General features: G+C 35.7%; 1 protein-coding gene across 1 annotated transcript in view; it reads right to left on the bottom strand.

Annotated features, from left to right (window-relative positions):
• Positions 1 to 9,954: 9,954 nt before the first annotated feature.
• The window catches only part of Zpld1 (zona pellucida like domain containing 1), a 43,299-nt gene continuing 37,238 nt past the window's right edge, over positions 9,955 to 16,015 (bottom strand). The window contains exons 9-10 of the mRNA XM_041673433.1: positions 10,518 to 10,547; positions 9,955 to 10,130 (exon numbers count right to left, since the gene is read on the bottom strand). Of these exons, the coding sequence (XP_041529367.1) occupies positions 9,955 to 10,130; positions 10,518 to 10,547 (206 nt within the window). The remainder of the gene's footprint in view (positions 10,131 to 10,517; positions 10,548 to 16,015) is intronic.

The following is a 16,015-nucleotide window of genomic DNA, read 5'->3' as shown; positions in this document are numbered from 1 at the left end:
TGTAAAAGGCTGAACTGACAGGCAGGAACACTTTGGGTTATGTTCAGTTTGTATTATAAAATCGTACACAGGAATGTTCTAGGCATGATCCAAACAACTTTAGTTGAAGAATACAAGGATTCTTTGAAGACAACATAAGAACTTGACCCAAAAAATAACTACCTTCCTTAGAGGCTAGGAGAATCAATTAGAAGGGGTACTAAGCAGAAAATATAGATTCCTAGGTAGTACTTCTGACCAGTACTCTGATAGTAAGTAGTAAGGGTACCAGTCATGAGCACACATCTGAGAATCATTAAAGACCGTAGTACAAGGAAGAATATGTTTTATTTGAAACAGAGACTCTCTCTGTATCCCTGGATGACCTGCAATTTGCTGTATAGACAAGGCTGCCCTCAGGCTTGCAGATGTCCTCATGCAAACCAAATGTTGGGATGGCAGGTGCGAATCACGATGTTCAGCCAGACCCTGAAGTGACGCTGAGTTTCTATTCACTTCTCTTTACTTCAGACCAACACTCATTAGCGGATGCCATCTATCAGAAGTTAACACCATGCCTCTGAAACAAGTGCTCCTTTTCTCGTCTTCAAGCATATCAAGGCTTCGAGAAAGCTCCAAACACGATTTGCAGACCCGATGCGTTCCATAGTGAGTCCCACCTTTTCCTGAGCTTAGGAAGCAGACACCAATGTCAAATAAGATGAAAGTTAAAAACAATATTGTCCATAGCTTTGTAACTTAGGCATAGACTGTGCTAATTTTAAGTTCCTTGAGTATGTCCTATATAACCAACATAATCAAAGATGTTTCCCTTCTTCAATATTGTAGAACTTGTTCATTTACCTGTCAATAATCAGACAGAAATAAGGTTTTGCTCATGTTTTGCAAATGACATTTTTTTTAAAAAAATATTTTTCATAACTTTACTGTGAGCTTTGCATCTTTTAGAGCTGTCAGAATGGAGATAGGCAAAGCAATGACTGACTGTTTCTCTCTGACAGGTCCTTTGGTACAATTATTTAATGTGAGCATTATTTAAATGTGAGTGTGAAATGAATCTGTCCTAGCATGGTTTTTAAATTCAGTCTCAACATCTTATCTTCCATCTACATTTAAAGCAGCGTATCATTCTTTGCTTCCTCCTTCCATTTAGAGTTAACACAGAGTTTAGACATTGAAGAATTTTGACTAAAGAGCCAAAGATAAACACATTGCTGTGCTATCCTTGGCTCTGTTATTCTCTTATCCCATCTGAAAGGGAAAACGCTGATTTTTGAATTGAAGCAAAATGTGATTGTTTTTTGGATCTGTACAGCTGATGATTTAAAAAAAATGCTGTCTTTCCAGCTTTATTTTAACACTGTAGGATACTAATAAAGCAATTTTCACATGGCTGTCATTTTGAGGAAGTGCCCAACCTAAGAGAAGTTAATGGAGAAGCTGACATTACTACCTTTCTCTTAGCCTGGCCGGAATGGTGCTTGCATTACTATGGAGGGGTATGATAGCTGTGTTTACTGTGGGATCCTAGATACAAACAAACAAACAAACAAAAGCTGCAATCTCCAGCATGGGGGATTTTTGTTGTTTTTGAGAGGGAAAATGCCTAGATGATGATCCTACACATTCCAGCCAATGGCTCCAGAGAGTGTGCACAAACATAATTTTCAGTGTTGACATAATAGAGATGATGATGCTTTTCGGCCATATCCCAGAGAACAACTCATTTTCTGTGTGTGCCTGGTTGTGTGACCCTAATGCTCGTGATATGGGGTAAACAACTGCAGAGTAGAAAAAGAGTGAGTCAAATAGCACTTTCATTGCTGTCAAAAGGAGTCAGAGTTCCGGAATCTGCTTAGTATGCTGCCATGGTGTAATCCGAAGTACACTGCAGATCATTTATGTGCTGAGTAAAATGTTAAAATTGTTCAAGGATGAGCAAAACCATTGAATTTTAACTACCTCTCAGGGGAAAAAAAAAGGTTCAAAAATTTTATTTCTTGATTTGTACACTTTTAGGTACAATTTTTTCCATAGATGAACATAAATAAAGTTAAAAATTGTTGTTTATGATAATAATACAGACAAAATACATTTCTCAGTTTTCAATTAGCAGACAATTAAAGAAAAATGACCTGGAGATTTTCTCAAGTGTTAAGAGCTATAGAAGATATTGTATTAAAACAATTTTCCTTGGTTGTAATTGTTTCTATCAGCTTCATTCTTGTCTTTTTCTGTTTGAGCTCATATTATGCTTGTGTGTGTACCCTGTTTTTATTAATTTTTTTTACATTACAGCATAAGAGTTTTCTAGTTTGATTAAAAAGTCTTCTGTAACGAATTTTCTGTGGCTTTTATATTAGTGTTATATCACACAAAACTACCATACTACAACGAAGATAAAGCTAAGAATTCTGTATTTCAGAACGTGTATTATGTAATATTTCTGTAACCAATGCAATAATGAACATCTTTGTATACAAAGCAACATAGCTAACATTTTAAAGGCATGAGTAAACGATGATACATTAAAGTTGGATCCTCAGATAGGCTGCTCCTCTTTACATGCTCACTAAAGACCACATTTCCCAGATCTTCTTGCTGGTACAGTTGACTACATGATTAGGTTTCGCCCAGTGTGTAATGAAAGTGCCCTGCAGGAGCGGCCAAAGCCCTTCCTTAAACTACGCATGCTTCACGTCTCTTTTTTGTACTTTTCTCCATTTTTAAATCATAGAACAAGGGCTACAGGAGCAGTGGGACAAAAGGAGTCTCAGCCCGAAGGCTGTGTGGAGTAGACTGAGATTTTACCAGGGGTCTTGTGAAGCAACACCTTCTTGATCTTCATCAGTATGTTGCCAAATTCGGAAAATTCTGCTTGCCTTTTTATTTTCATAATAAGATTGAACATGGGCCTTCATGTATTCGAAACCGGCAGTGGAAAACTCAGATAAATTTATTATGGAAGATTTGCTGTCATAAAAAAAATCCTAGGAAGTATGTTTGTCTCTCCCAACAGCTCTGACAGCTACATAAAAACTCTATTTTTATATTGGACCTACCACATCTTGTAACTAATGAATGCAATAGAATGAAGTTCTAGACAGTAAGAATATACCTATTTTATAATGAAATAAAATAACCATATTCTTGCAACACACAGCAATAGCATCTATTGTAATGCCACTGCATGCTAAATCCAATTGGGGTAAATTTGCCTCTATTAGTGGTACACTATCTATAAAATCACATTAATCGATAAAACGTAATCAATCCTCATCTTTCACAAGTATTGGTATATTAAGAATATTTGTTCCAAATGAAGAATAAGAGTTTGGTAAGAGTAAATTCTTAATATTTAACTCCAAAAGGTGAATTAACTAATGAATTAAACCTGGAAGACAGATAATCCCTTGAATGTGTGCAAATAAAATATGCTTTGTATTACTCCCAAGCAAAATTTCTATTATGAAATCATCACTATAAGATATACTACATAAAGTATTCTGTAAATAGTAAATATACTGTTTTGTTATACTTTTTCTCTTTCATATTACATATAGATTTAAAAGTATCATTCATGTAATAGAGAAAGTTTAGTGATTACATTGTGGTCCATAATTTTCTAAAGACCATGTGTATAAAGTGTGAGATCACATTTGCATTTTATGGAGCTATTTCACTGCCATCACCATGTAGTATCAAAGATATGACTTGGAAATTTGGATTTATTTCTAATTTTACAACCAACCTCTATTATTAAAATCTTCCAAGTAAATAAAAACCTCACATAACAAGTTAACTAGACATAAAACCCTTTCAACTCAATGAATTCTATACACATATAATAGGCATTCCGAACAGAAACTTATAACCTAATTTTAATGTGAAGGTTTTATTTTAAAAAGGCATCTTTTCAAGTTGAAAGACATTATCTTTTACTTAGTAAGTGTTTAGGTTTCCAGCATTTGAGGTTTTTTGTTTGCTTAGTTGGTTGGTTTGGTTTGGTGTTGTTTGATTGGTTTTTTGGTTTGGGTTGGTTTCTTTTTTTTTTTTTTTTTTTTTTTGCTCCAAGGCTTCCAAGACAGGATTGTTGCTACCCGCAAACATGAGATTTTCAAGAACACTGTAGCACACTCACACACTCACAGCTCTTTTCCCTCTCATAGCCACAAAGTCAGAAAAGGTAAATGTTCTTTAGTAATCTATAGGAAACACAACCTAAATTTAAGCATCTTATAAATTTTATCTTTCAAGATGAAAAATGTGACTGATGTGAAAATGACTACTTTAAAAGCAAACTTGTAAAAACATAAAAGCCCATGTGTCCTCCTGTGCTAACAACCTGGCAATACTGAACCAGAAAGCCAGAGTCTGAGTCACACACTCTCAGAAGAGTTGCCTAAGGGCGACATGGCTCAGCTCCCATTCTGAGGAGGAAAGCAATCTGAACGAGGATGAAGATATTTCAGCCACAGGATGTTGATGTTAAACCTGGAAGTATCAAAGAACATGTGCCTTGTGATCAGGATACACTTTATTGTCAGGAAAGCATCCAAATCTTGTGAATAAATACTAATAGGGAAAGTCACCGTCCTTAAAGATAGATTCCTTTTTGGTCACCAGATGGAAGAATTAGACCAGAAGAGAAAACAAAATGGACTTGAACTTACATGAAAATTCCAACTTCTATATATTCTAAGCAATTAAATCAAAATATGCATATGTACTATTCTAGGATTGTAGAAACCCTGCAACGTGTATTTTTCTGTAAGTTTAAAACTGTTTACGGGATTTTAACGGTAAGTTTATGTTATGGACTTGATTAATCCTTTTTATCCTCAAGCCACAGCTCTACTTTCCTAATTCAAACCACATATATGCGTATGAAATTTGATATAAATAGACAAAATAGATAGATAGAGATAATTACTTTGATTTTCAAGCACTTTGAATAAGTAATTCAATGCATAAGTACAAAAAAATGGTAGCAATACCAACCTAAAGAGAGGAATCAATGGGTTTGGAAACCAGTAGAGTAGTGAGAGACAAATTTCTTCATAAACAAAACTGTGAACGTAACGTCAAGTGAATGCACGATGTTTGATCCTAGAAATCTTTGCAATAGTTTATTAACTAAATAACTATCCCATTCTATTGATTTAATCATACTGTTCATTATATTTTAAATGAGATTGTGTTAGAGCTGTAAAGACAAAAATCATACACATATATTCCTTTGACAAACTAGAAAGAATTAAAAATTTAAGAACACACTAATGAGAGAGAGAGATAATCCACTTTGCTCCATATTGTACTCACTGGTAAAATACCTAAAAACACAGATTTTTATCTTTTAAATGTCAAACAGGCCCAACGTCTTTCAAAAACAGCAAGCTATTTTATTCTCTGTCTATTGCACCTCCATGGTAACAAATGACAGCTTTTAAATAATAAGTTGATTCTAATTTCCAAGAAGTCAATAGTTACTAAAAACAATATCTTCTCTAAGGTAAATTTTCATGGTAGTCAATTTTCCACAACTTAAAAACACAGGTACAAAGCTACATAGGAAATAAGAAATGGCTTCATGACCTATGCATCCTTGATTCAAAGTTGCATTCTATTTTCAAGGCACCACTCTCCCAGAATTCACACTGTTAAATTGATTAGCCTGACAAACAAGATGATATGGATGCTGTCTGTGTAATGCTAACACAGCTTTGCTCCTCATGAAACTGAAAACATGGACCCTGTTGCTTTTGACTGTAGCTACACACCATAACAATGTTGCTCTTTTCTTTATAGAAAATAAAAAGGAAAATTGAGATAGTCGCCTTGATAATGGAGGCAAAGAAAGGAACATTCAGATTCCTGAAGAACAGGGGAATTGCAGATTACAAGCAGTTCTCAATTTCTCTTCATATTGGTTTTAAAATGAAGACTACATAACAGGGATTTCAAAGAGTTATGTCAAATGAGCACAACCCCACCCCAGCCCAAACCAAGTCTTTCCTTGCTTTTTCAGAAAAGTACATTAGTCAAGGCTATTTTATTTCTCTTGTACTACTTGAAATTGCAGACTGATACAGTTTTCCCAAAAGCTGTCCGGCAAGGCATGCTCACAAACACAAACATATAATGTTTCATCCGGTTTCCATTTACCCTGAGCCTGTACCAGAGATGGGCTGCATCTTGTAGCATAAGGGTAATAGCTATCAACGATTCTAGGACTGTCTCCTCCAAGAACTAGTTTCAGATTTTTGGCTCATGATCCTTTAGATCTAGATAATAAATATTTTAAACGACTTTAACAGTTTTTTCAAATTTTCTAACATGTTTTATGCATCCATGCCCTAATATCTCAGACTTAGTAGGAAATTTTGTTTATAACCAATGTAATATATCCAGTTGTATCAGAGATTGATGAGAACAAAAAGCAAGAATAAAATCTCCTTTCTTATTGCCTCCCAAACTTTGACTTTATTTCTCTCTTACCTTCGACTTTGAGTGAGACATTAATTCTTCCTGGATCTGGCTTAGGCTTTCTGATTGCAGCCTGATCGTCAGTCTCCCTGGAACTCGCCTTCCCTACATACAGCAGACTTTGTGCTTGTTCAGACTCCACAAGTATGTGTCAATTCCCTTCTATATATTATGTAGCTTTCTACTATATTTATATAATTATATTACTTTCTATTTTGTATATAAATACTATTCTTGTGCATCATTATTTATGTACTAAATATGATAGTGTTTATCCTTTCCTAGAGAATTCTGAGGAATATTTCAACTTTTTCAGGTATTTGTTTTGTTTACTAACCAAGTCTTAAGTTCTTTTCCAAACTACAAATTGGTATGTTTTGTGTTAGAGGTGTCCTCACTTGCAAATAAGTGAATAATCTCATTGCCAAAAGCAACTGATCTACGGTCAGTTTGGCCTTTTACTTATAAATATGGAATGAGAGTATCTATGTTCAGGTTCTCCATTCTCTCATAATTCTCTCCCACCAAGTACTGTGAGAATTCAAGGAACTATGCTTTATATATCTTCACAGCAGGTAATCCCTCTGGTCTGGCTTCTGATGGCTGCCTCGGAGGCTACCCATAGTGATGTTACGTGCTGTACTTCCCCCAAGAACTCTCAAAGCAGTGGTGCTCCCTAAGCTAATTCTCAGGACCAAAGAACTCATGCCATGCTTAGAAAGATTGGATTCTCCCTGAAAAGTTCTCTTCAATGTGTTGATCTCCACCTCAGCTTCCCTAAGGTGGATGCATGCCAGCCAGAACCTGTTGGATCTGTAACTACACAGAAGCCGAGCTTCTTTCCTTTCCACCTTTTACTCCACCGACCAAAGTATGAAAGTCTGTTTTAGTCAGCACTCTAACTCCAGGTAAAGGGTAGATCTATCCCCACTGAAAGTTACTAAAGGACCCCCAAATCAGCCTTGTGGCCAGGAAACTCAGTGCTGCTAGGACAGATTTCATATGTCTACACATATCACCAGCCTTCCATTTTGAAGCTTATGGTAGAATCACCTTTCCTCAGAATTCATGAAAAAATAAGATACAGTGGATAGGGAAAAGAAATGCAATCTTAAATAATTAAGTAATATTTTCAAAATATTCATTTATAATTATTTTATTAATTTTGTACAGGTCATCAGAATTTACCCCTGAAGCTCAGGAAAAAAAAAACAGTTTGAGGTATTAAAATTGAAAAGGCATTTGCACATGTTTGTAAGGACTTCCCACTACAATAACCAAATAAAAAATTCAGTGAAACTAAACAGAACCTACAGTTCGGAGATTACCGAGGAAGCTGAAAGAAGCAAACCTCACTAACTGCTGTATAACTTTGCTTCTCTTGTCCATGATAAAAAAAAGGCAGCAAAAAAATAACATGAGACTTACATTGTCTCCAAAATGATGTTGCTGATTATTTAGTTCTATGTAATGAAGTGTAGGACTCAAAGGCCAAAAGCTAACACAATCAAGCCATGCTAATCACTCTTAGCCATCCAAAGGCAGAGTTCTAACAGACAAACCTGTTTCAGGGATCTAATGCCCAATTCACAGAGCTTAAACTTGAACACCTACTTACCCTAGGCATCTGAGATAGGTTTGTCATGGCATTCCAGTACTGTCTGCATACACAGAGGGTCATACACTGTGATGGTCCCTTAATCACGTTAACACAGAATCAAAGACAAGATTGACTTTTTAAGTGATTTAATTTTTGTTTAATATTGAAGAAATTATCCAGGATTTGTTTTTCCCCATCCCATTTCACTTTGTGCCTCCCACCTTGAAATAGAAAAGTTGAGGCAATTATATAACTAATTGTTGTAATATAAACACTTGCTCCTGAAATATTCCAGCAAATTGGAGAAAGGGCGGTCTTTTAACTTGGTGATTGATTTAATTATTATATTAATTTGCAGTGTGCATACTCCCCTTGAAACAAATCTAAAACTGAATATTGATTTGCATATTGCATATTAAGAATCTGTCCTGAATAACAGGTCACAAATTGTAGCAGTGACATGTCTTCAGTTAGTACAGTACTACCAGGAGCTACACACCGGGCTCTGGTGTTTGTCACTGAATTCTTGCGCTTGTTCAGCTCTGGGAATAATTTGAACACTAAAAAAAAAAACTGTGTTTTTTTATTGCTTTTATGTTAAACATGTAGTCTTTAAAAAATGGCTTTACAAAAAGTTTGCGGAACTGTTAAAAGATCAAATCCTTTCACTATTGAGTACTAAGAGAAGCTGCTTTTCATTCCCGACTGAGCCCGACATCTAAAAAATGACATTCGACAGAGAGAGCCCCTTCGGACATTTATTGCCCCACGTGTCATGAAATGTTGAGAACAAAGGAACAACTTTTTCATGTTGGCTCCTAAAGTGTTCCACAAACTTAACTTCATATGCATTTCATCTTTATTCTGGGATTTTAGAAAGATGCTAGCTTGTTAGAAAACCCTAACAGGAGCGAAATGCATGCATGGTGTTGAAAGTGTCCTCTTCTTAGGCAACTTGATCGGGGGAGGGGGAGGGAAATGGGAAGCGGTTGTGGGGACGAGGCAGAAATTCTTAATAAATAAATAAATTAAAATAAAAAATAAAATAAAAAAAAAAAAAAAAAAAAAAAGAAAAACCTTCCCATAGTGGCATCGCTGCTGGACACCCACAAGCTGAGAGTTTACCTGGCAGGAGGAGTCATCTATGCTGATGCTCTCACAGCAGTCAGGACCAGGGCCTCATAGCCATTCATATGCAAAGGAGTAATTTTCTAGGGACACTCTGTATCCTTCAGACATTAACAACTACTTTCACTATTTGTTTTACAAATAGATTTCCCAAGAGTGCTTTTCATTTTATTTGGTGTTTTCTTTTTAAACAAACGTCATCAGGGATGAAAATCAACCCATTACACAGGTAGATCAATAGAAAAAGTAGTTAAATCTCAGGTGCCCCATTAAAATGTAACCTTAAGCTGGAGTTATCTGGAATAAAACAAAAGTAACTTCCATTTTGAGAACAGATATACAATTTAATATTATTGTATTGGGTTTAACTGCTTAGCAGAAAATGCAATGAATTCTTTTTTCACATGTGCTTACATTTACCTCTTATGTCAACCATCAACAGAAATTGCAAATAATGTGAGAAATGACTGATCCTTTAATATCTAAGTCCTGAATATTTGTATTTATTGTCAGTGTTCCCATTGGTGATAGGAAAATAGGGTTGGCCACTTACAGAGTTGGCAGTAGCAATATCATCAAAATTCTTTCACTATCTTAACACTCATGAGCTACAACATGAAATATATCTAAACTAAAAAAAGAATATCAAATGTGGCTGGTATTCAATTCAGATGGAATTCTGACCACAGTCTCATGGAGTAATCAATGAAGCCTCCTTCTGGGAGTAGAACCAGTCATTGTCACTCAAAGACGGGATTTCTTACACCATTCAATACCAGGCTGTTGGATCCCTTTCTGTGTAGAAGGGCCAGTGAGCACACGAGGAGGGAGAAACTCATCACTCCCAGAATGACCATTCCTGATATCAAAGAGCTGGTGACGGCATTCAGCTGGAAGGAAGGTGCGTTCAAGGAACCTGTAAGAATCAAGGACACTGTTATAATGTCTTCAAAATGGCTTTATCTCACCTCCTTCCACTTTGCTCCACAGAATATCCCTCACCACTATCTCACAGTGTCACACTGGAGTATGCAGTAATCTATTAACAATAATTCAACCAAAGACCCAAAGTATTGTGTGAGTTAGAAGTGTGGTATCCCATAAACAGGCAAAGCAAAACAAAACAAAAGCTAAAAATGCTATAAAAATTGCCCAAGGCATCACATATGGGTTTAAAATTCTCCTGTGAGCTGTTATTTAAAAACTTGTGAAGCTAGAGCTCATTATACTAGTAAGCTACAGTTTGATAACAGATCACCAAAACATTCTGAAACATTACTCTTTTATTTGCTAATTATCTTACCAAGCTGTGAATTGTTGGTTGGAGTCTCATCTGAGGAAAGATAACAGAAAAACAAAAATGAAAATGTCTCTCCAGACACTTGCTTTTCTGTATTCTAACTCGCTAACTTTGAAACTTCATCCCTATTCATCTTCTCCACCCAAGCTCCATGGACAATTCATGAATGAAAGCCTATAAACCTTGGTTTTGCCATTTTCTATTCCCTGTGTACCAGATTTCATCCTCAAGTCTACAAATAACATCACAAAATATATTATACTGTATTCTCCCCTGCAAAGGCTGTTTCATCATTTTATCTCTGCCAGGTTAGTGAGGGCAGTAATTGTTAACAGCTACTACATTTTCATGGACTTATAACCTGCCATTTGTTATTCTGTTACAGAGAAATATTCATTATTTAGTGTCACTCTGTTTTAAGAGCTGCCAATGTGCCTAGCATAATCTGCAAAAATATCATTCTGAGATCCAAGAAGAGGAGTTCACACTTAATAACTAAACAAAAGGACAACTAGACTTCCAAGCTTGAGCTGGAGTTCTATTTGTATCTGCAAAATTAATGAATGAAGCAGTTGATTGTCATTTTTCCTTGGTGAACACGACAGAGGCAATGAGCACGCTTTCTTAGTTTCCCCATTCTTACAGACCAATTTGCAATCATGTTAAAATTAACCTTTGAGCCAGCAACCAGATTATTCCATACCCATGTTAAAATGTACATGTGTACTTTTGGTTGTTATTTAAGTCATAAGGTTTGTACTGTTGACTACAGATTATACACATTATTACAATTAATGGATGTGTAACTGTGTAGCACCAGACTTCATAAAACTCTGTTTCATGTGTTGTCACATTTAATCCTCATGATAGCCCTGTGGTTTAGACAGCATTGCTACCTCCTTTATACAGCTGAGGACACTTCCCTGTGTCGTTGCCTCTATGGCAAAGTAAACATATGCTAAAGTCAACAGTCTAGTTCAGAGCCTTTTTGTCTAAAATGATATAAACTGACTGAGAATAGAAAATATTTCATAGCCTGAAGTATTAATTTCCATAATCAAAAATATTTTCTATACATGGGCCCTGGGGAAATATTACAAAATATCTGATTTTGTTTCCTTTCAGACACTTGACTGATAGCAAAAAATACAGATCTGTTGTCAGGTCCTGAAATACAGATTTGAAAGCTAACATGGCACCTACTCAGGGCACTCTTTACAATACACATGGGTGTTCATCTGGGGGATGTTTTACAGTGTGCATTGGTACCCAGAGGATGATTTACAGTGTATAATGCATTGTGATAGGACAAAAAACGAAAAGCGACACTCACAGGAAGATCCTAATCCCTTCTAATGTATCTATACAAAGGCAGTTTCCTTCTCGTGGAAATAAATAGGATGAATGGACTGTGGCAATTCATTGAAATGACATCCATGTCCTGCTCACAGAATAAGCTGGAATCTTTTTAATACAGTCTCTTTTTTTTGCAGGAGTTATATTTAAGTCCTTTAAGATTGCTTTCAATGGAAAGCTCCTTCCTATAAAGTGTACAGAATGAGGCAGAAATGCTATGACTAAATACCCATCCCATACACACACATACACACACATACACACACATACACACACACACACACACACACACACACACACACACAATTTTTCTGCATCCTGAGGCTAGAAAAAATCAGAACATCTGTATTTCTATCACCACCCACTATGTGAAAAAAACATACTCTGCATACTTTCATGAATACTTTGCTATAGATAAAACATCCCTGTGTATTAGGACCAAACCCCTCATGTCAAATAAAAACACTAGTTCCAGGTTCTAGAGCAAAACAGATGAAGGTATAGTACTGTTGTCAGATAGCTGAAATCAAGCCATGTACTGTTTGAATGCAGTTTGAAATTAAATTTGAATAATAAATTCTAATGGGGAATTGCCTTTCTGTTTGTTGTTGCTGATATTCTCTAAGTTATGGTGTTGTTGTAATAATGATAATAACAAAAATACTATCTAACTCCAAAGAGGAAGCAGATGCTTTCCTGGAGTGTTAGGTCACCATCCACTTCTGTGTTCCCTCCAGTCATTTTGTTGGTGATAGGTACATATGTGCTAAAAGAAATGCATGAAGCCTAAAGGAACTAAATAAATTTGAATATAAAAACTCAGTGAGCTCCTCAAAATAACATACAGCTGTCTGAGGATTCGCAGGAGAGGCAGCAGTAGCAGTACCCCAGCTGTTTGTGCCAGGAATGGCACAAACATCGCTACAACGTGTCTCCGTCTCATCTAAAAAGTCGTACTAAATGGAAAATATAAACATCACTCACTGGGAAAATATATGCAGAATAAATATTTCCCTTATCTCTAGCAAACTTCAAAAATGTTTAATTACCTATGCTGTAAAATGAATCCTTTATTTTACATTTTAAAAAGCACTGAAGTATTTTAAATTCCGATTGTATAATGCAGGCTAATAGTCTAGCCCTGAACTCTACAATTCTTAAAGAGTTACATCATGGGTTAGTTTCTAGCATCATGCCTGTCTTATGTAGAGACTGAATATGTGTGCTCTTATGAATTATTAATTACCCATAAAACTATGATTCTACTTGTGTAAGAGTTTGGCTTTGGATTATTCATAACAACTTATGTTAACAAAACAATTGTTATTGTTTTCCAGCATTTGTAGCAGAATCATTTGCTACAGGCAATTGTCTACCTTAGAAACATCAACATTTGGAAGCATTTAGTAAGTACACTGCAGAAACTTTAAGGATTTTACATTTAAAAAATATGAATATTTTCATAAGTTAGCTATCAAAAGTATTAATGTTATCGAGCAAAAATAACCAAAGCAGATTTCATTTCATTAACTAACAAAACAAAGGAACATATCTAAGAATTTTCAACTTAGTAGACTTCACCCAAACCAGACAACATCTCGGGTCAAGCAGCGGCTCTTTAGGTTAACTGAGCAAGGACTTTGGAGAGAACAAAACAAGCCTGGATGGCACTTGTCTATAGAAAACTCACCATTGAACCTGGAGAGACAAATTTTAAACAATTCAAGCAGAAACTATAGTTAGACACAGCAAAAACAATAGCTTAGGCCATAAAGCCCAACAGAAAGTTTACATGGGAAGTGTCAAGAGTAGACACAACTTGAATTCTATATCTTGAGGAATTTTTAAGAGTACGTGGCTCTTGTATTATTGCAATGTTGATATATTAAGTTGTAAACAATGAAGCCATTTTAAAGACTAAGCTTACACTACTTACCAAAATAATAGCAAAATAAAATGAAGTAGAGTGAGAGAGAAGTACTCAAAAGTGCCTCAAAAATCTGAAAAGGATTCTTCCAGGATTTGTCAGTGGAGAAAACTAAATTCTCATGTGTCAGACATTCTTCAGGTAGAAAGAGTTCATAAACCAGGAAAAACGAACTCTGATCATGATGGCAGAGGCACTCTACTTGGTTTCTCATTCTTTAAGGATAGATACTTTGGGACTAGAGAGATAGCACATCTCTTAAATGTGCTAGCTAATCTTCCAGAGTACCTAAGTTAGATTCCCAGAACTCACATCATGTGAATGGTGTAGGAGTCCCCTCTGTGTGCTGTAAATATGTTATAGCACCATTGGTTACTAAAGAAGGTTCTTTAACCTATGGCAGGGAAGGATAGAGTTAGGTGGGAAAACTAAACTGAATGCAGGGAGAAAGAGAGCAGAGTCAGGGAAACTATGTAGCTGCTGAAGGAGAAAGATTCTGGAACCACAGCCATGTGGTGATATACAGGTTAATAGAAAAATTTAAAATGTAAGCGTTAGCTAGGAATACACCTAAGCTATCGTCCAGTGTTGTAATTAACATAGTTTCTGTGTGATTCTGGTCTGAGCAGCCAGGAAATGAACAAGCAGTATCCTCTTAAATGAGATTCACAACTGCCTGTGACTCCAGCTCGAGAAAAATCTGGATAAAGTTATCTTCTGGCCTCACATATGTGTTATAGACACAGAGTGAGTCTCACTCACACTTAAGAAAATGTTTTTTTAAAAAAGAGATATTTTAAGGATCTAGACATGGGGTTGGTGACATCTAGAAGCTTGAATTGCTATCTTTAATAGAGTTGGAAGGTTTTACTTTTTTGACTTTTGAAATTTATTTTATCCTAACAAAATATTCAAAATCTTATGATGTTTAGATTTTCTTGGGCTGGGTATGAAGGAAACAGGGTTACAACTAAATCATCTATCCAAAATGGACCCAGATGTCTCTTTCAAAGTGCTTTGCTAATAGGAAATACTCCATAATATACAAATAGCTTTGTTTTGCCTATCCTGAAGCATTCCTAATTACTGGAACTAAGAGTTAGATTTCCATCCAATGTAATTCCACCAGCAATATCTTATAACTAGATAGAGATAAGATGTGGGGCTTTCACAAAACGCAAAGCAGTCATTTTAAACCCTCCAGACAAATCCTCAGAGAATAGATAACAAGTTAGAAATTTTACATTTAAAATATTTCTGCATTATTTAAAGGTCCTATTAGCTTCTTTTTCAATAATAGTATGCTTATATAAACACAAGGAAGTGAATAATTAACTCAATTTCATACATTTTTTAAGCTAAAGTACTTTTACTTAATTATTTATGTATTTCAGGCAAACTTTTTTTTTTACTATTAGGTAGATGACATTGGCAAAAAGGTAAAGGGAATTTAATTGAAAGATAATAAGAGCCTTACAGCCACACAAAATTGAGAAAACACTATTAGCATATAAACCAAACCCAAACTGTTCTCTTTATTCTTTTGAGAACATTCTGCAACTACATTATAAAGAATTTTGAAACCTACCTTTTAAAACTCTGGCTTTTAAGCATGCACAGAGAAATGCAGTTATTAATAGTCACGTGGCTTTTTAGAATAAAAGCTGGACCTAGAGTCAAGTGTGTCCAGCTTCAGTTTTAGCATATTCAAATTTTACCACATGCCTCTTTTATCTGGTCAATTCTGGAAGCTTCTAGCTTCGTACAGAATGAAATCCATATTCCTTGGTCTCATCCATGTAGTTTTGTGCACAAATGTGCGGGGAAAACATTTGTTTCCATGAGAATATGTGTGTATGACCCCGTGTCCATCTGCTCATATAAATGTATGAATGTGGATGTGTCCCCTCGGTACATAAGAAAGGAATGAGGCAGTGGTACTCAAAGTGGGCAGCTCAGGAGTATTTGCTAGGATGCTTTACCAAGATGTAGAGCGTTCATGAGAGTAAGTGTGTTTCTTGGGCGGAAGGTTAAGGAAAGCCTTCCAGAGAGTGCAGCTTTAGAAAGAAAAGTGTTGCTTATTTTTAAGATCTTATCTTTGTATTTATAATTGTATATATGTGCACATGCACACTTATGTGTGCAAGTATGTTCCAGTGTCACTGGAGGCCAGAGGCATCCTGTAACTGATCTGCCTTTACAGGAGATTGTGAACCTT

The sequence above is a fragment of the Microtus oregoni genome, unplaced genomic scaffold (genome assembly GCF_018167655.1).
Source record: "Microtus oregoni isolate MIOR12 unplaced genomic scaffold, Mior012 000023F_ref0000262, whole genome shotgun sequence".
NCBI classification, from domain to species: domain Eukaryota; kingdom Metazoa; phylum Chordata; class Mammalia; order Rodentia; family Cricetidae; genus Microtus; species Microtus oregoni.
This window is presented reverse-complemented; position numbering and strand designations above follow the sequence as displayed.